General features: G+C 36.4%; 1 protein-coding gene across 7 annotated transcripts; it reads right to left on the reverse strand.

Annotated features, from left to right (window-relative positions):
* Positions 1-90: 90 nt before the first annotated feature.
* LOC142556257 (DNA repair protein RAD50) lies at positions 91-20,953 on the reverse strand. 7 transcript variants are annotated; one of them, XM_075667646.1, is made up of 28 exons: positions 20,615-20,953; positions 20,219-20,513; positions 19,896-19,982; positions 19,655-19,815; positions 19,397-19,572; positions 18,878-18,992; positions 17,613-17,841; positions 17,349-17,527; positions 17,086-17,256; positions 16,181-16,285; positions 15,998-16,105; positions 15,700-15,911; positions 15,515-15,607; positions 14,871-14,998; positions 8,445-8,559; positions 8,215-8,344; positions 7,910-8,119; positions 7,100-7,308; positions 6,722-6,923; positions 5,449-5,618; positions 5,048-5,372; positions 4,551-4,676; positions 4,417-4,469; positions 1,858-2,008; positions 1,027-1,089; positions 731-864; positions 507-635; positions 91-396 (listed from the first exon to the last, which is right to left on the reverse strand). In XM_075667646.1, the coding sequence occupies exons 4-28, from the start codon at positions 19,709-19,711 to the stop codon at positions 357-359; spliced, it is 3,630 nt and encodes a 1,209-aa protein (XP_075523761.1). In that variant the 5' UTR covers positions 19,712-19,815; positions 19,896-19,982; positions 20,219-20,513; positions 20,615-20,953; the 3' UTR covers positions 91-356. The 7 variants fall into 7 exon arrangements, with proteins under 7 accessions (XP_075523761.1, XP_075523760.1, XP_075523758.1 ...); XM_075667645.1 differs by having other exon boundaries at positions 19,655-19,822; XM_075667643.1 differs by having other exon boundaries at positions 19,655-19,822; positions 20,190-20,513.
* Between the last annotated feature and the right edge of the window lie 1,717 nt (positions 20,954-22,670).

Raw genomic sequence — 22,670 nt, forward strand, 5'->3', positions numbered from 1 at the left:
CAAAATGACAACAATAGTGAAACTGGAATAAGCCGACGAGAAAAAAGCTGAGTTACAAGAGTTGGAAACAACAATTTTGAGAACACTGGAAAATCACTAATAGATATGTGATGGCATTAAACTTGTAAAATTCTGCAGTCATCATCAATCCCGGGCAACCAAAGAAGCGATAGAACATACAAGTACAAACAAAATGGATAAAAGCATCCCATATTTCAAGTAAATCAATATAATATTTTTTTACACAGATGCCGAATGAATACATTAAAATAAAAATTCAAAATGATTACATTATATTCAAGAAGCAGGTGGAATCATCATCTATGTGAATCTTCAACTTGAGCAATTCATTTATGTCAATCAAATATCTCTTGTGATTCAATTATGCTATGCTGACTGAAAAAGAAAAAAAATGAGTTACTAAAGTAGTAGTACGTACGATATTTTGCATGAAAAACTATGCTAAAACATATATGAAAAAAGGCGAGATAAGAAGATTAGCTTACTAGTCATCCTTGGTGATACGGTAGTACTTTTCAGCATGTTGTCGTTGGCCAATAAGTTGAGCGAAGCGCTCATCGTGTGTAATGACAATAAGTTGAAAATTCTCTTGGCCTTTCCTGTCCTCCATTATTCTGATGATAGAATAGGAAACGGGATAATACGTCTATTGCAAGACACAAACATTAATAACCCATTTGTTGCTTCCAAACCATTTCTCAATCCTCACCTAAGGAGAGCCGCAGCGAGAGACTCAGAATTAGGGCCATCCAAATTGGTAGTTGGTTCATCAAGCGCCAGTATTCCACAATTGAGGCAAAAAGTTTCAGCTAGTGCCAATCTGATGATGAGCGAAGCAAGGACCTGAAACAAGAATCCTGGGCTTTAAAAACATCAAACATCAGGTAACTTGTGATAAAAAAAAGGAGGGGAAAACAAAAGTTAAATCCAAGTTCTGAAAAGACCATGCCGGACAACAATGTGCATTGATGTAGAAATCATGCCACATCTTCAACTACCATTTACCTTTTGACCAGCGCTACATCTTCCTCGCATTTCTAACTCGGCATCACCAGTTTGCATGACGACCTGTCGTTTCAAGTAATATAACTGGATTAATACATGCAACTGTACCATTAATATTATTTTTTTAAAAAACCTTTTCATCAGTACCAAGCATCCCCCATGAGAACATCAGCGTCTTATTTTTAAAAGACGACAACAAGTTCACCACATTAAACTCGTGGTGAGGACATAGAATTTAGTATAAATTCAGCCAAATGACATTCTTAAAAGGCCCCTGGAAAATATTAAATTCTCTCTCATGCCTTGAAAATATTACAAAGTTGTGAATTATATTCTAGTTTTCTTCCTTAAAAGGAATTCCTAATTTTATTCAAAAGGTTTTCCTGCATCATTGGACAATTTGGGTATTATCAGTCATGAACTAGTATCTAAAAGAGGTACAAGTAGTTTGGCCAACAGCAGCATATGTCACAAAATTTTCTAAGGCTCACAATTGTATGAGATGGGGGCATTAACAACATCAATTCAGAAGCAGAATGCACAAGAATGCTGGTGATGCGACATCTCATGTAAAGATTATCCAAATGTCAAGTTTCCAGGTTCTGAAAACAAACTGAAACTTCTATGGGGCACAGTTTGTAGAGTGTTTCTAAATCAGTTTTATCAAGTTCATTTCTAAATCAGTTTTATCAAGTTCAAGAGATAATTCCTCCAAAGAAAAAGTAGTAGAGAAATAAGGAGGACAATGTTCCAATGGAAATACCATTATAAAAGAAGTGGAGTCACTCATCGAGGATAAAAAATTAATGAATGAAAATGCTTGCTGATTACCTTATAGCTGTAAGATCGAGTACCAGCACCGTCAGAATCTGAATGAATGCTTATATAATCTATATCCTGTCCCCTGTAGGTCTGCTGCCATAATTCCCGTATAATCTTATTTATCTCCTCCATTTTCATACTGTGGAAGCGCATGAGTGCTCTAAAATAACAAAGAAATTCTGATTAAATATTAACAGAGCGGAATACAGTATATCATAACATGCATTAAATAAGTCTACGGAGAAAAGAAAGCCATTAAAAGATCATCTTAAAATCACCTCTTTCAACCATTAGATAACGACAACTTTTAGCCATTCATGGTTGGACACATGTTATTCACTCCAAGATTGTCGGAAGAGTAATATTATCAAATCAGAAATGGACGAAATAGAGAAGAAATTTGGGTAAATGCTAGAGGTTATTATAAAGACTAGATAGATGTTCAGCATGTCCAAAGCCAACTATTAGAGGAACCTGCTCCTAAAACATGCAAATAAAAGCACAGAACCCATAAATCTATCTGTACATGTCGTATACACCATAGGACACAACCGCATAAAAGTGAGAGGTACACTTAAATTGACAAAATAAAGAACTTGAAAGTGAAGCAAAACTGCTGATGATGGAGAATGGGGAAGTAATAAAATGAGCTGTGAGAGCCCAATAATCAAGTTGGGCCCAGCCCATTTCACTTTATTATTTAACCCAACCCATTTTATATTATTGCCTATCAGTAGCCAAAGAGATAAAAAAAATTTCACTGCCTTGCACCCCGTCGCCTTTCCTCCTCTTTCTGCAACAGTCGCGCAATGCCGCCGGAGGCCGGAGAAGTGAGGCAGCAGCCAACAACCTTCTTCCTCCAGTCTGTTAGCTTCTTTCCTGCCATGAATCGGTAGGTGATGAGCTCGATCGGCTTGTTTTCCAGCAACTGCGTGTGAGCTTTGATCCGGTTTTAGGTAAGGTTTCGGCTTCGATTCTTTGTGGATTAGTTTATATAAGTGAAGTATTAAGTTTTTCCCTGTTATTCAGCTTGTTTTATGACCTGTGAACCGTATTTCCGGCGCCGGAATGCATTTAAGCCTCGATTTTTGAAGCATCATACTTGAAATTCCAGATTTTGAATGAGTTTATAGGCTGCCGAGAATTCGATTTTTAACCACTCCGATTTAATTTATTTTATTCAGTTGGAATGCAGTATATTGAAGTATATAGTGAATTTATATTGTAGGTTATATCGTTGAACAAGTTCATCAGAAAGTCCTTAAGAAATTATTGCGGTATTGTAAGTTGTAGTTGGAGTACGGTCAAACCTATATTATTATGACGCTTATATTGGCATGTAAGAATATTCAGTGGATCTTGTTTGCTATTATGTGCCATGAATGTTTATTCTGATACATTCATGCATAAATTGTATTGGCATAACATTTTGAGCCTTGACTCATTTGACAACAATTTATGTTGATTCTGTTGAGATATATTGAGTCATCAGAGGGACGAGTGTGATAGGATTAGCCACATTCCCAGATGACAGCTAGGGACGAGCTACTCGCATTCCCGATGCTACGTGCATGGACGAGCGGCGATTTGATGCTGCATCCCTGGCACGGGTGGCCACTGTTTCTATTGATGATGCTATTCGTTTGGACTCCGTCTGATACCCGTCATTCCATTTTTACCATTCATGCATCGCATATCATTGCATTTACTTGGTATTATTACATGTCTTTTATATACGTCGTAATTTTACTGGTTTGTCGTACTGGGTTCCGACCCCTATTTTTTTTTATGTTGTGGTTGTTTTTGATGCCATAACAGGTCATTCCAGGGAATTTAGCGTCAACGAGTGGTACCCAATAGTCAGTTGGTTTCTGTCAGAGTTCCCAGATATCTATATATTATACTGGTTTGATACATTTGCCAGAGAGATGCCATGTGTAGCTGTATTGTGATGTTTTTATGTTGTTTTGGATTTTATTTGTGGCATGTTGTGTCTAGTCCTAGCCAGTGCGCCTGTAGGATATTTGTTTGGTTGATTGTGAACTTGATGTTATTTTCGAGCGTATAATGATATTGTTGTGTTTTGAAATTTTTGGGATGTCCTACTTACGTGGAGGTGATGCCGAAATTTTTGTAGGTCCAAATGAACGTTTTAAACTCGTTTTCGCTGTTTACACTAATTAATTCTTGTTGTTTGGTGATTAAATATTAATTAGAAGCACGGGCTCTCACATGAGCTCTGGATGGCATTGATTAGTATGCTAATGGAAGAAGTTAAGGGCAGATGTGATGGACGTGATGAAATATTATACCAGAAGCAGGTTCAGCAGATTTTACAGCAACATTGCTGATGGTGGAGGATAATAGGGACATAAAAATGGCAATAGCAAAAACAATAACAGCCAGATCCAGACCAGTGCATGAGATACAAGGCGGTGATAGACAGAAAAGCCATTTAACAACCTCATTTTCCTTGCAACAGTAGTTATCAAACAAAATCTTTTAAAATAACTTATTGATTAGCAAAAATACTGGAAGACACAGCATTTCAAAAATCGAAGGGCTTACTTGTCAAGTGCTTTATAATATCGATCTAGGTCCTTATTTGCCATCTCAGATGTCTGTCGAAAAAGATTCTTATTTACTACACTCAACAAAACATACAAGGAAATGGAATTAGAAGCTGAAATTTAAAAAATAACCTTAAGCAGAATTAGTTGATCAAAATGCCTCTTATCAATATCTTTGTATTGGGCATGTTTAAGATCAACTTTGTTCCGGTCAATGTTGCTCTTGTATACAGATAAGGTGCCTTTATGCCTATTTAACTGCAGCAAGAAAATTTCTCACTCATTAACTCGGGTAGTAAATTCATAAGAGTGGAATGGCGATGGCCAAGGTTAAAGTAAATCAAAAAAGTCTGGACAACAAACCAAAATAACCACAAATTTCACCAGTGAAAAATTAATTCTTGCAAGTGTGTTGTCCATCAGCTCATTATATAATGTTTGAAGTAAGATAGCAACCAATATTGCTCCTGAAATATGTGCATCACATTATGCATCCAAAACCATCAGATTCAATTGCACAACTTATATAAAAAACTTTCATCTGAATGTTGTTAGCTCATTGCGCGATTTCACTACAGAGCTTTATGAGTGTTTGCCATAGCAAAGAGATGCACTAGATAACTCCGAACCTCGGTAAGAAGGGTCTCTCTTCCTTGCGAGAGCTTTAGAAGCTGAGCTTCAACTTTGGAAAGACCTCCAATCTTCAGCACACTATCTTCGAGTGATTCAATCTCCCGAGTAAGCTCGTCCACCTGAGCCTTCATTTTTCTGTATTCTAAGTTTTCCTCTATATTGCGTCTTAGTTCTGCTTGATTGCGAGTCAAATCTCTGCACTTTTCCAGTTCTGTCAATAGTTCGTTCCTTCGGGTCCCACATCTTTGTAGTTCAAATTCTGATAAATTCTGCTTTTCTAGCAGTTCTTTCAACTTCTCTCCCCTTTTCAAGTTATCATATCTGTCAAATAGAACTAATTATAGAAAACACAATGCGACTGATATCAACTTCAGAAGTAAGGCCTGAAAAAACATACTCTTTGATAGTAGAATTCATGTTGAGAAGGGTTTCAACTTCCAGTTGATACTTTCTGTGATTGTTTGCGCACAATTCATAATCATGATTAAGCCTGACTTCCGAGTTATTGTAGTCCTCGAGAAGTTTATTTTTCTCCTTTACCAGAGGACCGAGATCCTCCACCAAAAGCTGAAAGTTTGAGGAGTATTAAAACACACACAACTGGCAGATAACATAGGGCGTGTCCATCAAAATCATCAAATGTAAAACCATAAAGACAAACGAGATTCAACTCCTTCCAGGGGGACAACCACTGCAATTATTTACTCTTTTTGACAAGGAAGACAAATGACAAAATTCACAATCAAATTCCAAAACCTACAAAAACATATTACAAAGCCTTGACCGTGTCATCGACTTAACTTTTCCACTTCCCATGCTTTACTCAACAAATATATATTCACTTTTAGATACACATCGTTTCCAGTGTTATTAGAGGCTATTTGTAAAACTTAATAGAAGGTTTTCCACTTCCCATGCTTTACTCAACAAATATATATTCACTTTTAGATACACATCGTTTCCAGTGTTATTAGAGGCTATTTGCAAAACTTAATAGAAAGCAAAAGAAAATTCCAGTAAATCATTTGTGCACATTGGGTAAAATATATGTATCATTAACAATAAAAGGGAATGAGAGAGTTCAACAAAGTAGAGAGATCTACACGGGATTTTCAGGGTGGTGATAGACACGGATTATTTTAGGCTTTTGACATTCTCGAACTACTTTCATATTTGTTTCAAACTCTTCCGCATTCCAATTGCATTTAGATTGTAAATTCTCAAAAAAGAATTAACTTACGTGAAGAAACACAAACTGCCAGGTTCTCTGACTCCATGTTAAAACATAGACCATAAGAAAAAATTGCAGTGTCTACTTTACCGGAATATTGGAATTCATTTTTGGTTCACAATATGTCGTGTTCATTCACTTTACCATGTTGATTCACAAAATGTTATGTACTTCAACTGTTGGTAAACACAATGAAATACCAAAACTCTAGGGGCCATTAAACTCAAGAAAAGATCAGTAACTCCGACAACGATGCAAGAACTTCTGCAAAAAAGGCAAAGATATTACGATTGCACCCCTCAGTAAGCACCAATCTTATAGGCTATTTCATGACCTTCACTTTGGCAACCCAATAGCATTTAATATTCATCACACTGACCTGAGTGTTACATGCTGCCAAGTCATGATAAAGAAGACACTCTTCATAAAAAAAATTTACCTTCAACTCAAGATCAACTTGATGTTTTTCCTCTGCAAGACGATTTAACTCCTCCTCGGCTCTTTTAGCATTGGACAATAGATTGGCAACCTTAATTTTTTCTTCTCTTACACTATTCCACCTTAACTGATGAGTAGACAAATCCTGTGTCATGAACAACTGATCCTCTCTTAAAATCGTAAGATCACGATGCAAGTTGCTCCTGATGATCAGCAGAAAGAAGAATAAGCACAGATGAAGGTAAAAGAGAAAAAATTAAACATCGCTATAAAAAGAACCTGTTTTCTTTAAATTTCATTAAAGCATACACAAATTGGAAGTGTCCACGAAACCATACATGTTGAACGGCAAAAGAATCTTCAGTCAGTTTCACCAAACCTGTTATTTTCCAATATTTTCAGCTGTGACACAATCTCTTCCAAGGATTTGGCACCTTGAACACTTACATCAAGTTTGCTTTCCAAATCTTCCACTTGATTCTGCAAAGCTTGTAATTCCTGGAATAGCCTATCAGCAGTTTCAACTGGCTGTATCAAGGTGTCAACTGAATCTTTTTCAGCCTTTATTTGAGCTAAAACACCCAGTATCTGCAAACCACAAGGTTTTTTAAGCAGAAATATTCTACCATGTTTGTGAGAAACCGAGAAAAGATGCTCAATAAGCTTGACAAAAACAAAGATGGAATCCATTTATCTGTTGATAAACCAAGATTGCTAGTCAACAGGGAAAAACCCCCAAGGGGTAAAAAGTTTGTCACTGTGCATGTCTCAGTGCCAAAGGAACCAAAATGTTGAAAAACAAATTTCAAAATAGGATAGATGTGAAGTTTGGGTCAAACAAAGGACATGAAAGTAAAATACCTCCAACTCTTTTGAGAAGAACACTATGCGCAACCCACTAGGAATTGTCAATATAAGCTATGTATTTGTAAAGACTGAGAATGCAATGAGTTCACAGTCAAAGGCACATAAAAAAATGGAACCAACATAGATGTGACTCCATAATAAAGAATCAATTCTAACAATACAAGCAAAAACCTTTTCCAAAATTCATTTCCTACAGCGTACATATTTAAAAGAGACATGGAATTAGTGACATTGTGTTGAATCTCCACATAAAAAACAAAAAAGCTAAAATAGCAAGCAGAACTAAACGATTATATGCAGAATACATCACAGTAACAATTACGTCATCAAGAGCTTGATTCTTTTGATCCAATTCTTCCTTTAATTCCTCAAGGTTCTTCTCTGCAAGAGGAACTAATTCCTTGCCGGTTTTGACATATTCTTCGTAGACCACTCGAAGTTTGTCTAACTGCTGGAAATGAAAATCAGCATTTGAAGAATCCACAGCCAATACTTTCATATGCTCAGCAGAACTTGTCGCTTTCACTCTTTGCTGTAAATGGAGTATAATGAGTAACGAATACACATTAATCCAGAGTATAAAGTGTTTCAAGACATCTCATTTACTAATAAAATTAGGAAAGTAACCTTTTTAACAAAATCATCTTCCTCATTTGCAGAAAAGGGCCTCTCGCAACAGGGGCAAATGTGATGAGCACGAGCAACTTTTTCAAATGGATCAAACATTTGTCGCATTCCATCGGCGATGTTATATTTACTATACATAATGAATGACATGTTACAGCCTTTTACTGCTTTAGACACTAGTAATAGCAGCCTATTCAAAACATTGGGGAAAATAAAAGAGAAGGAAAAACCTTTTCTGGACATCTCTCTTGTCTTTGGCAATTTCTAAGGTTTGAAGATAAGAATCAACACCACCAGAATGTTTGTCCAAGGACAGAAGTTTAGATTCGACAAATCTCTTTCTTGCTGCATCGGGTACAAAACAATCACAAGCCACTCGATTCATCGAGAAAATCGCAATAACAATATTGAAGCTTAAGTCAACAATAATTTGACAGCCCAAAAGTAAAGAAACAATCGCATATCAAAATTCCTTCAAGCAACACATGGACGCTATGGATTCTTATATAACTACTATCCTAGCCTTATAAAAAGTTTCAATCCTCCAGTCTCGAAGGGCTTGAAAAGAACTGCACCAAAGATAAGGTTATGAGAGCAGATGTGTAGTCCCCTCGCCTAGAAAGTAAAGTTGAAACAAATCTGAAACCACTAAGAGTATCATCAAGAACTTCGGCCATGATTAATATTGGAATAGAATTAAGTAGAAATGGGATAACAATGAGAATGAAATGTTAGTTGCATTCCATTCCAATTATTTGTACAAGAATAAATGAAAAAAAGAATGGTATGAAATTATTTATAATAAATCAAATATTTTTTAACTAAAAATTAAAAAAAATAGCTACTCAAAAATGTTATTATTATTATTTGATAATGATAATAAAAATAATTATTATTGATGCTCTGTTAATTATTATGAAATCAATGTTATCAAATAACTAATGTTAGCATTAATTTTAATATTATTATTTTATTTATTAAAATAACTATCATTCAATAAAATATAATAATAATAATTATTAAATAATTATTTATTTTAGTATATATTATTATTATTATCATGATTATTAACTTATTATTTTACTTTATTTAAAAAAAAACATTGTGTATTACTGATTAAACTGGAGTAGAAAAGAGATCGCATCCTCTCAACTAAAACTATGTCTAAATGTCATAACATTACTTTATTTATTTTAATTATTAATGTTAGCATCATTATTGAATCAATGTCATTTTTTATTATTAAATGATAGTAATCGTTATTATTACTAGCATTGATAATATTATTATTTTTATGATGATTGTTGTTAGTCAAACTAGCGTTCCAGCGTATATCTTATTTTTTAGACTGATTTGTTAGTTAGCTTTTATCTTTTCTTGTAGCTTAGGTTGTTAGTTGGTTCCTATTTTCTGGGGATCTTGCTGTATCTTTTCTGTAGGTTTAGCTGTACTCTTTTATGTATTTATGTACCTCTTTCGTGGTTAATGAAAAGTGAATTTTTCCTCTCAAAACTTCATGGTATCAGAGCCATGAGTGATGAATCTGAGAAATCTCCAAAGGGATCTATTTCATTTCACTCATCTTCTTCTTATCCTACAGAAAACAGTCCTATAACTAGTTTGATTACCAGTCATAAATTGACTGATAAAAACTATCTCCAATGGTCCCAATCCATGATGATGTTCATTAGTGGACTGAGGACGAGATGATTACCTCTCTGGTGCTGCTGTTCAGCCTAGTCAAAATGACCCGACCTTCAAAGTTTGGCGTTCTGAAAACAATATTTTCATGTCTTGGTTAATCAACTCGATGACCATAGACATTGGCGAGAACTTTCTGTTGTACTCTACAGCAAAGGAAATCTGGGATGCGGCCCGTGATACTTTCTCCAGCAGTGAAAACACTATTGAACTATTTCACATTGAAAGTACACTACAAGATCTCCGACAAGGTGAGCAATCTGTCACATTGTACTTCACCACACTTAGCCGATATTGGCAACAACTGGATCTCTTCCAGTCTTATAATTGGAAATGTGCGGACGGCAGTGTCTTCTTCCGTCAAATTATTGAGACCAAGCGCATATTCAAATTCCTTATGGGTCTAAACAAGACTCTTGATGATGTGCGAGGCCGTATCCTCGGGACTAAACCTCTACCAGCCCTTCGTGAAGTATTCTCTGAAGTCCGCCGAGAAGAGAGCCGTAAACGTGTCATACTCGGCCAATCAAACAGTCAACTAACCATCGAAACCTCAGCTCTCATCTCCACTAGTGATACAACCACCAACCCCACTGCTCTTGCCTCTCGCAACAATAGCAACTATCATCCTAAAGGTCGACCTTGGTGTGACCATTGCAAGAGGCCAGGCCATACAAAAGAAACGTGTTGGAAAATTCATGGTAAGCCTCTTGATTGGAAGCCAAATCGGAACCAAGACCGAGAGGCACGTGCAAACACAGTCACACAGCCTGTCCATCATGCAACCACACCTTTCACCAAAGATCAAATGGATGCCCTACAGAAGATGTTCTCTCAGGTGGGAACTCAATCTACTGCTGCAACCAACAGCCCTAGTGTTGGTCTTCATGTGTCACAATCATCCTCTACTCCATGGATTGTCGACTCCGGAGCTTCGGATCACATGACAGGTGACAGATCCTTATTTTCAACGTATTCTCCATGCACCAACTACCAAACAGTGCGTATTGCAGATGGCACTCGCACCCGAGTAATTGGAGAAGGCCAAATTCATATATCTGAATCCATTGTCCTTCAATCTGTGCTGTTTGTTCCCACCATTGACTGTAATCTTATTTCTGTGAGCAAACTCAATTGTGACCTTAAATGTGTGACCACTTTCCATTCGAATTGTTGTGTATTTTAGGATATGAGCTCGGGGAAGACGATTGGCAGTGCTAGACTTTGCTCCGGCATCTATCTCCTTCAAATCAAACCTAAACCGAGAAGGTGTGACAGTCCTCAGTGTTGGTCAATCAATAAATTAGAAAGCCACTTAGGAAGTCAGTCTAATAAAGATAATGCAATCATGTTATGGCACTATCGTCTTGGCCATCCCAATTTTTCTTATCTAAAAACATTGTATCCTTCTCTGTTCATCAATAAAAATCCAAACTCATTTCACTGTGATATTTGTCAATTTTCCAAACACACTCGTGGCACATATTCTCCGGTGCCATACAAACCAAGCACACCCTTCTCTCTCATTCACGGTGACATTTGGGGACCAAATCGGATTCCAAATATCACCGGGGCTAGATGGTTTCTCTTGCTTATTGATGACCACACTCGTTTAAGTTGGACCTTCCTCATGAAAGATAAATCTGAAACTATAGCGATCTTTAAAAACTTTTATGCCATGGTTCACACTCAATTTAAAACAAATATTCAGGTAGTAAAAACCGATAATGCTAGGGTATTCTTTAACAGAACTCTCAGCCCTTTCTTTCAAGCCCATGGTATCATGCAACAAAGTTCATATGTGGATACTCCACAACAGAACAGTGTTGCGGAAAGAAAGAATCGCCACATACTCGACATGACTCGTTCTCTTCTCTTTCAATCTAATGTACCTAAAAAATTTTGGGGTGAAGCAGTCCTTACAGCCACTATTTAATCAATCGCCTTCCCTCTCGTGTTCTTAAATTCAAGAGTCCATTAGATGTGTTTCTGTCCTTATACCCTAGTAGTCACTTAATCACAAATATACCTTTCAAACTTTTTGGGAGTACGGCCTTTGTTCATGTCCATTCCCAACATCGTGGTAAGCTTGATGCTCGCTCAATTCGTTGCATTTTTCTAGGATATTCTCCTTCCAAGAAAGGGTACAAGTGCTTCTGCCCTACTACACAAAAATTCTTCCACTCAATGGATGTTACATTCTTTGATGATAAGCCCTATTTTTCAAATAATGTTATTCAGGGGGAGAACCACACTACTTACGAGTCACTCAATTGGGAATCCCTTCTTGAAAACACTGATCACATTCCTCTTCCTAACACTACTCCGGTCTCTGTTCCTATTCAGATGGCCACTGCCACTCCTGGTCCTGACTCACCCACCATATCTCCGTGTGATTATCCCAAACACCTTTCTCTTCTCGATGAACCAATAAAAATGTACACTCGGAGACAACGAGTAAATGTGCCTGAACAAAATCAGCACCACCAATCGTCTGCCACAAGCTCTCCTGAACATACTAGCACTTCGCCTACTCTCGAACTTGGTACCGATCAGCAACCAAGACCACCAGGAGATGATCATAGTCCAGAACTTCCTATTGCTCTGAGAAAAGGTACTCGGACCTGCACCAATCACCCTATCCAGAGGTTTGTATCATGCTCAAACCTATCTACCAAATACAAGGCTTGTGTGACAGCATTAGATGAGATTTCCATTCCTAGATCTGTTCACGAGGCAATGAAGATTCCGGAGTGGAAATCAGCTACTTTAAAAGAGTATCGGGCTCTGCAAAATAATGAAACATGGATCCTAACCCAACTTCCTCCAGGGAAGCAAACCGTAGGGTGTAGATGGTTGTACTCGGTGAAACAAAAGGCAGATGGAAGCATTGATCGTTACAAAGCCCGTCTTGTGGCACGAGGGTACACACAAACGTATGGTATTGATTACCAAGAGACTTTCGCACCTGTTGCTAAACTCAACACTATCCGGGTCTTGCTATCCATTGCAGCAAATCAAGACTGGCCATTGTTCCAACTGGACGTAAAGAATGCATTCTTGAATGGCAACTTACTTGAAGAAGTTTACATGGATGTTCCCCCGGGATTTGAATCTGAGCAAACAACGGGTAAAGTGTGTAGACTCAAGAAAGCCTTGTATGGACTCAAGCAATCTCCGCGTGCATGGTTTGAGAGGTTCACCAAGGTATTGAAACTGGATAACTACTCTCAGTCACAAGCTGATCATACGCTTTTTTACAAGCACTTTGAGGATGGACGTATCACCATCATTATTGTGTACGTAGATGACATCATACTCACCGGGAATAACAATGATGAATCACGACGACTAAAAGGACTTCTCGCAAGTGAATTTGAAATCAAAGATTTGGGGCACCTAAGATATTTTCTCGGCTTAGAACTGGCTCGGTCTACTAAGGGTATTTCTGTGTCTCAACGTAAGTATGTGATGGATTTGCTCAGTGAAACAGGAATGAGTGGATGTAGGCCAGTTGATACTCCAATGGACCCAAACACTCGACCGATGCCTCGATCTGAAGAAGCTGCAGCGGATAAAGGTCAATATCAGCGCCTCGTAGGGAAGTTAATCTATCTCACTCACACACGTCCGGACATTAGTTTCTCTGTGAGCCGAGTTAGTCAATTCTTAAGTGATCCTTCAGATGTTCACATAGGAAGCAGTATATCGTATCCTTAGATACCTCAAAGCTGATCCGGGGAAAGGCCTCATGTTTTCAAAGTCACCTAACAGATCTATCGAAGTATGTACTGACGCTGATTGGGCCGGTTCTCCAAGTGACCGAAAATCCACTTCCGGGATTTGTTCATTTGTTTGGGGAAATCTTGTTACTTGGCAAAGCAAGAAGCAACACGTGGTTGCAAGAAGTAGCGCGGAATCTGAATCTCGTGCTTTAGCTCAAGGGATATGTGAAGGAATGTGGTTGGATCGTCTTCTAAAGGAGATGAAAATCTCAACCTCAGGCCCTATTCATCTAATGTGCGATAACCAATCTGCTATTGCTATAGCCAAAAATCCTGTTCATCACGACAGAACTAAGCATGTCGAGATAGATAGGCACTTCATCAGTGAGAAGATCGAGAGCAATGTGATAAAATTGACCTATGTTCCCTCTCGACAGCAAGTTGCAGACATCCTTACTAAGGCTTTATTTCGTCCCAACTTTACCGAGCTAATGATAAAACTTGGTCTTACAAGCATTTATCAGCTAGTTTGAGGGGGAGTGTTGTTAGTCAAACTAGCGTTCCAGCATGTATCTTATCTTTTAGACTGATTTGTTAGTTAGCTTTTATCTTTTCTTATAGCTTAGGTTGTTAGTTGGTTCCTATTTTCTGGGGATCTTGCTATATCTTTTCTGTAGGTTTAGCTGTACTCTTTTATGTATTTATGTACCTCTTTCGTGGTTAATGAAAAGTGAATTTTTCCTCTCAAAACTTCAATTATATTACAATAATTATTTTAGGCACTTTTATTTTTATAATAACAAAATATAATTATTTATTATTACAATTATTATACAAATAAAAGTACCTAAAACAATAATTCTAATATAAATTATTTTTTATTATTATCACAAAGATTTAAATTAGCTAAATATTTTGTAAAATATATTAATGAAGTGTGGGAATAGTAGTTCTCATCCAAAAAGTTCTCTTTAGAAGGAGAAACTCATTCCAATGTTCTACCAAACATGAGTATAAAGAATGAGATTGGAATATTCATACTTCATTCCATCTTACCAAACATATCATTATTGACTTAGAGTTACTGCCAGAGACAAGTGCCAACAAAAATACACTTTGATGAAATTTGTTTAGTTGAAATATCCAATCACAGAACTGATCAATTAGAAGAACATGGATAATCACTCCTCGCTCATGCTCACATATATGAATATTTTCAGCAATGCTTACATTCCGTATCTTTGTGGAATTTGGACAGATTATGGTTGACTTCTTCTATTTTTATCTTCAGCATAGTCACCTCATTCCTTGCTTCATCAGCTTTTTTATCCAAGTTATCATATTCTTTTTGGAGAGAACTGCAATGCAACACAAAAGGTATGTTAAGTAGAGAGAGAAAATTACCATCATACCTCCTGGAGAAGCAAAATCAAAATAACGAATCGTGCATCAAGATATCAAAGTCCTACAAAACATTAACATTTGCAAGGAACTACATTACTAGAGGCAAAAATACTAGTAAGATTTCGATTGTGGGATGATTTTAAACGAATATGAAATATATTTTTAAAAAGATGAGAAATTAAGATTTTACTAAGAAAAATACATGCCAAGAAACAGGAGCAGTTGGCACCATTCATTTAAATCTGAGCTTTCGCGAAACAGTTTTGTACTATGTTTACATAAAATAAACCAACAAACATGAATAGAAGGCTAATCCAAATAATGTTCCAGCGGATGCTCCAAACGTGTCCTTGCAGAAGTACAAACCACAGAAAGCGCACAACCATATTGACATCAAGAAGATACACATGTATAATCAATCAAACCAAAACAAACTACAAAACCAGAAAAGGGAAAAAAACAGTAACCACCTCTGAACCTGAATCAATTCATTTTTCAAATCCTTGTGAGGCGGCTTCATTCCTTTCAACACCCCTCTAATTCCCTCTTTATGTTCATCAACTCTGGAAATTATAGACGAAAAAACAGTACATACATATTAGATGATAAAGAATATTCTGAAATAGAGCAGTGCAACTTAATTAAACAGACTCACATTCTTTTGTGTTTCTTTTTGTGATTCTCCAATTCTGCCTTTTTTAAAGAAAGTACAACTCTGTCATGGGAATCAGCACTCATGGACTCTCTTTGATAGTTAAGATCCTTAATTTCTTGCTCCAAGGCAAATACTTCACCTTGTTTTTTCCGTATAGTTGCGCTGAAATCTTTGGCAGCAAGTTGGCTGGCTTTCCTTTCGACTTCGATTTGCTGCACACATTAGAAGCCTATATTACTTGAGCATTCAAAGATAAAATTCTACTTCTGAAAATTGAAGTGGGGCATCATCCAGTCACCAATTTCCGTTCTCTGTCATCAATTCCAGTCACATCAGTGGCCGAAATCTGAACTTCAAAAGAGTCACGTTCAATCTCCTTCTCTTGAATGCGTTTCAAAGTGGCAAGCTGTACCAGAGTCATATGAGAACGATCAGAATACACTGACGGAAGAGCATGGAACTATCATTTGCAAAAACTAACCTTCATGTCCCCTTTAGCCTCCTTTTGGGCCTCTATGTCTTTGCAACGGTCATTTGCAACCATGTATTGTTCAAATGTTGCCTTGAGTTCTACTTCGTTGGATTTCTGAAATAATACCCATAAGACAATGCCCATCAATGAAATCTATCATAAAAACGAGGGCTGTATCTTTTCCTTGAGATATGTAAACGTTTTATTGTGCTAACGCCACAGCATGTAGTGTGTATGCTAATGGCAAAGTAACATGATTACTAATGTCTGCTAGTGAAATAGTACATAAAGATAATTTGTTTTATGACAAGGTGCAGGCTAATGCTTTTAATATATCAATGGGGTCTTTGCCGGACAAGAATAAGAACAGTTCAGATAATCCTTTCAGTGAGTCAAAATATGCATCGATAGCTCAAAGCAACATAAAAAATTCAAATTCCACCTGTTTATGGAGAGCTCAACCGAAAAAACAATACAGTATGTTCCTTCACAATTTCTCAAAACAATGTCACCTACCCCAAAATAAACAAACACACTATCTTTTATTTTTATTCTCTTTCCTTAAATCAATTTTCCCCAGTTTACATAATCATTGCTTTTAAATAAATTCTTTATCATTTCAAAAAATACTCTGATACTGTATTATATATGATACAAAAATATTCTAAATAATTTTATCCAATAATTGCTGGCATGAGTATTAGTACGTTATAGCATATGTAAAGCATACTAATCTCGCAAAACCCAAGATAACCATTTTTAATCATACAAATTGCTTCTGTTTGTCCTGAGAAACTAGAGAAACTCAAAAGATTAGCATTTTATGTCTTAGCAAAGCATTCATCTCTCTGCTAGAAAATCGGTAGAGAGGAGATTATTCAGAATTCACTAGTTTGACTGCGTAAAGAAGGCACCTTCTTATCTTGCAAGTCCTTGTCCAAATACTTCAACTTTGATTGAATTCGATTTGTCAGGTCAAAAGCAACCTCATCACTGAAAGGTCCACTCGTCAGAGGACCCAAATTATGCTTGACCAATAGGTTTTGGATGGTCAAGTCTCTTTCATTCTTCGTAGACATATGAGCCTGAATGCAAAATAAAGAGAGTAGATTAACACAGAAAATGCAAGACAACTGAATGATAATGCAGAATCTCATAGCAGAGAAATAAAGGTTACTTCACTGGCAGCTTGAAGCTTGGCAATTTCCTTTGTATTTTCTCCATTGACATCGGTAAGAACTCGAACTTTCTCATCTACGTCTTCCTTTTCCCTCAACAACTTGCTAATTTTGGATTCCAAAATTGCAATCCTTTCATCAAACTTGAATTTCCACTCATTCAGTTCTTCATCAGTGTCTGAAAATGAAATATATAGTATATAAATCAACAAAATATAACCAAAAAAGAAGAAGAAACAAGATTGTGCTAAAATTTAAGAGACCTTCGTTTTCCTCATTCAGAGCTGCATAACGCTTCTGAAGTTCTTCGAATTTGGATTTTCTTTCCCCTGACTTTGTAGCTATCTGACTTTGTAATTTTCTTAGATCCTTCAATGATGATTCAGTCTGGTTAATTTCACTGTCCACATTTTGAATTTTTCTATCAAGCTCCTGCATTTGATTATTCAATATTTCCGATTTTTCTTGTTCTTGCACAATGCTTTCCCGAAGCTGGATAAAACAACACCAACAAATAAGTTCTCACAAAAAAACAAACAAAAATTATTATGAAAAAGTCTCTTGGTCGTATCACTGAGGGTTGCACCATGCATGTTTAATTTGGTGTGCTGTAATAGCTGTGTTCCTAATGGACCAGTAAAGAGCAGTCCGGTAAGGAGACCTCAAAACCGCTTTCCTATGTGAGTGGAATAGAGTTCAACAAGGATAGCTAACAGATGATGTTGTTACCGAACACTGATCAGAACTGCCTTAACCGGAAAAACGACAGAGTTGTTACTAACTAAAGCAAAAATAAACTTGTTCTTACCAGAACTAGTACAGAAAGACCAAAGTTAACCAGCACAGTCGTGGACCGACAATGAGTCAATGACAATATCCAGGAAGAGGCGGAATAGTCTTCTAGCAACAATTATCCAAATCGAGGCTCGTTTCTTTTGTCTTGTTCTTTCTACCGGCTAGTTAAATATTTGATACATGCACACAGGATGCACATATTCATTTTCCTCAAGTTTCTATGAACAAAATTGTGCCTATGAATATAAACATCAGACAACAAATATGGAACTCTCCTAACACTAAAATGGAAGTTTTGACAATGTGAATTTCTATGCTACAGAGATTTTGCATTGTTTTCACTTTTCAGTTTGAATACCAATATGAAAAATCATTATTATTTTCTTAATAGCAGAAACCAAACATGAATGCACAAGTTTTGCAATATTTCAAGATTTTCTAGCAAACCTTGTGTTTCTTAACATTTGTGGTGTCAATATCATGCCTCATATCCTCTAAACGTACATCTGCACTGTTTAGCTTAGTTTCTGATTGAAAAATGACATAAAACGATCATCGCAATCCAAAATATTACAAATTAAAAGATCAGCACCATATCTCAAGGGAAAACTCAGCAGAAAAAGAAACTAAGCATTTGGATACCACAGCGATGCTTAAGAAAAAATTCTTTAAGATGGTATTATTTTGAATGTCTTTACAGTTGTTAATAACGCATGAGAACATAAATAAACACCTTAAGAGCGGCATCTTTCAGAGTCTGTAGATTCTCCAGTTTCAGCTTGTATGACTTTATCTCCTGAGTTTGATCCTTGTGAAGTTTTTTAATTATCTCTAAGGCCTTTGTGTACCTAACCAGAAAATCTAAATGAAACTTAAAAAATATTGCAGATATATCATACAAATATTCTAAAGAAATAGTGACACAGCAACCAAAACACTCACTTCATATGATATGATGATCTGATATCTCGGATATTATTTTTAAGGTTCAATATTTTAAGTATTCACCATTTCCCAACTAAAAGACTTTGTTGTGTTGACAAAGTACCGACTCGATCGTACTAAAAATTTGTTTTCAAGCTCCAAACGACAAAGTTTGTTTTCTAGCTCTATCACACTTTCCATTTTTTTAATTCACCGGCAATTAAGGGAACAACAAGTCAAACCTAATTGCAAGGATACAAAAAATTTAACATGAAACCAGGAAATACGTTTTATATATGAGTTCTATCTGTTACTGAACACTACATACCTAGTTGCAGAAAAGATATCATCAAACTTCTTTTTCAGTGTTGATGGATCTTGCAATGGCCAGTTTGCCTCATCTTGATGAACAAATATAACATTCTCAATTATGGCCTTGGACACCCCCATAAGCGCAGGGATCTCTCGATCCATATCAGCACATCGATAGCTTAGGCAAACTTTCTATCATTGACAGCATTAAACCCTCAGTTTTCTTAACCTTTAACGGTTAGCAGTCAAAAATGAAAATCTTCGTGATTCATACCTCTCCAGTCTGAGGATTAATGGTTTGGAGGACCGACTCAATCGCCTTGTACTCCATCTTAGTAGCCTTCTGAGTCAGTTGAAATGACCTTATGCAGACAACATCCTTCCTTGCAGCAGTTTTAAACCTAAGCTTTATCTGGCCCTTCGTCTCTGTCTCTCCTGCCACCTAAAAGTGCCAGTTTCAACAAAAAGTATACATGTGATATTTTATGCTAACACCAGAAAAATAAGGTACCCACTTTTGGGTCGTGAATAAAGCTGTGACCGGAACGTGCATTTGGAGGCAATTCACCGGTGCAAGCTACCTTCAAGCACTCAATTATTGTCTACAAAAGAAACAGCGTGCACTTTAGTATAATTTCAAAATTAATTATCCCAGAATAAGGCTGTCACACTGAAATTCTTACTTATGAAACCATAAAATGAAGTAGGGTGATGCATACGCACTATGAACAAGACTAGGATATTATCAATATTGCTGAGTGTGTGATCATTCAAGATATCATAAATCAGAACGGAGAAGCAAGTTACACCCTGTGTACTATGTAGAATAACACAATACCAGAAGATAGTGGCATGCTGGGGTGAATCAAGCAGGAGGCGAGGAGGTGTGGCTGCTTCCTCCCCCTCGAAAAAAAGACATTAAAATTTTCCCATGAAAAATTAAATATTCATGTATTTACTAAAATTCGAGGTTGTTTACTCTATCTCAAAATCTATTGAATCGTCTCCTTATCCAGTCTAGCCCCTTTCCTGGAAATCCTGGGTTCACCCCAACTTCATAGCAACAGACAAACAAATAAGCAATATGAAGAGCACTATTTTGATGTCGTAGTTAATATCATAGACAAATGTATCTGCAAATGCAAACATATGGAATATAATGAATTTGATATAGCGCAGGCCCACCGGTAAATTTGAATACTGAAAGTAGAGTTAAAAATAAAGGAGATTCTACTGTTTTGCCAGCGCCATTGGACCCGACGATGAGAGTCAAGGGCTTGAAGAAAGTAATAACATTCTTGTTTTCGGGGTCAAAACTCCGAATACCCTTTATCAGCATCTTATCGACGGTACTCATTTTTCCCTCTTTAATGGGGAATTTCTTCTAGTTCGCTTGACCAGAACTCTGACTGATTATGAATCTTTATTTACTGCGATTAGATCAGAAATTAAAGGATGGTGATTGAAAGTGAGACGGAGAAATAAGGGTTCAATGGGAAAGGGCGGGGAATAGAGGAGACGCTGCTGTTGGGGTTTACTTCACACATTTGGGAACGTTAACCAAGCGTTAGGTTTTTCAACAAAACAGACATTATTGTTTTTTGTTGTAAAGTTTATAGAAAGATTTTTTATCTTTAAAGTCATCTTGTTCCCATGTAGCTTGAAAGAATTACAAATACTCGAGCTTTGCCTCCAAAAAATTGGGAGTTTTCTTAAAAAAAAAAACACAAAAAATATTGAGAATTTCTTCTTAAAAATATCACATATTCTTGAACCATAGTAATTGCAATTTTTTTCTATTTCGTTTACACGATATTCTTGAACACCAGAATAAACCTCTGCTTTTAACCATTTTATACACACTAAAACATATATTTATATGCAACATTCATTTCCGTATCTACTTCATATGTAGATACTAAAAGCAATTTATCGATTACTTTATATTAGTATTGTAGTCGGATTAAATAAAGAAAATAACAAAAAATGTCATATCTTGTCCCTTTCTACAAATATTTTTCATTTTGTAGCCAACAAGATAAAAATAAAGCTGAATCGAATGGAACTCAAGTCGAGATTCTTTAATTGGTTTTGAAAATCATAGTAATTTATGGTTTGGAATTTTGGGATAATATATCCGATTTGACACTTGGTCGAGTGATTTTCTTTTAATTTGGGTATTTGTCATGTAAATTTTGCCTTCTTTATAGTGCGGAAGTGAAAATTCACTTTGATTGATAAGATGGAATTTGCTTTTGCCTCTCTGGCAATTAGGGATGAATCCACTCTGCATTTTTATATATGTTATCATATCATCTTGTGTGCATGTTCAATTTGAGAAAAGAAAAGAAGTAGAATATGGATAATTTAGTGTTGCATTGTGTGCCAGCATCAGTTGAATAAAAAATATTGAATACATGTTGCTTGCCAATCAGAATGAATAGTTGAAGTCTGAACATCACCATTTGTTGTATATTAAGAACATGTCTTTCGGAACTATCTTTTTTTCTCAAAATTGCATATAGTTTAATAACCTCTTGATTGATTGATTGATTGACTAACTTTTCTGGCATAGTTTTGTAGTACAGGTGTTGAAATGTTTTTATGCTTTAGGTTTATGATTGAGATTAACGTTGACTCTCTCCTCTCCCATTTACCTACTTTATGCATTATTTGCTTGACTTCTTTCTTTGTCTAGCTTGGTATACATTGGACGTTTTCTTACTTCAGGCGACTACCATCCATGCCCGTTGAGGGCAATTAGACAGTTGAAGAGATGCATACATAGAGGCTGATTATGTTTTTTGTTCTTCTCTGCGTTATTTCAACTTACAACAGGTTGCTTTCGAGGAATGCATTTAATTTCTTGATTGTTTCCTGTGGCTGCAATGTTTTGGTCGCATGTGCATGAAACATTGCAGCGCTTAACTACCGGAATTGAGAAAATGCTGTTTTTACAAGTTAATTTCCTGGCAATCTTTCATCCACTCTCACCACCAACTAAAAATGGAAGGAGTGAAGAAAAAAAGGGGGCCGTTTTTACATTAGTTCAAAACTTAGGAAGATTACCGGTGGATGGAATAAATCATGGTGAATACGTACATATTATCTTACTAAAAACTATTCCTTTTAAATCACAAAAAAAGATCTTGCTTGTCCCACTCTTTTCCTCTACTGATGGACTTGAGTTCATGGCATTGTGGGACTGCTGCTAGGGAACACAGGAAATGTGTGAAATCATTAAGAATGAGCATTGGGATGCAGACTATTTTTCAACATATTTGCTTATA

Source organism: Primulina tabacum, chromosome 9 (genome assembly GCF_025594145.1).
Source record: "Primulina tabacum isolate GXHZ01 chromosome 9, ASM2559414v2, whole genome shotgun sequence".
Lineage (NCBI taxonomy): Eukaryota > Viridiplantae > Streptophyta > Magnoliopsida > Lamiales > Gesneriaceae > Primulina > Primulina tabacum.

Coding starts and splice junctions, on each gene's coding strand:
- LOC142556257 (XM_075667642.1), bottom strand. CDS start 20,737: ATGAGTACCGTCGATAAGATGCTGATAAAGGGTATTCGGAGTTTTGAC. Junction 17,528..17,612: donor TCTGAATGAGGAAAACGAAG/GTCTCTTAAATT, acceptor TTTCATTTTCAG/ACACTGATGAAGAACTGAAT. Junction 8,560..14,870: donor ATTCCACAAAGATACGGAAT/GTAAGCATTGCT, acceptor TACCCGATGCAG/CAAGAAAGAGATTTGTCGAA.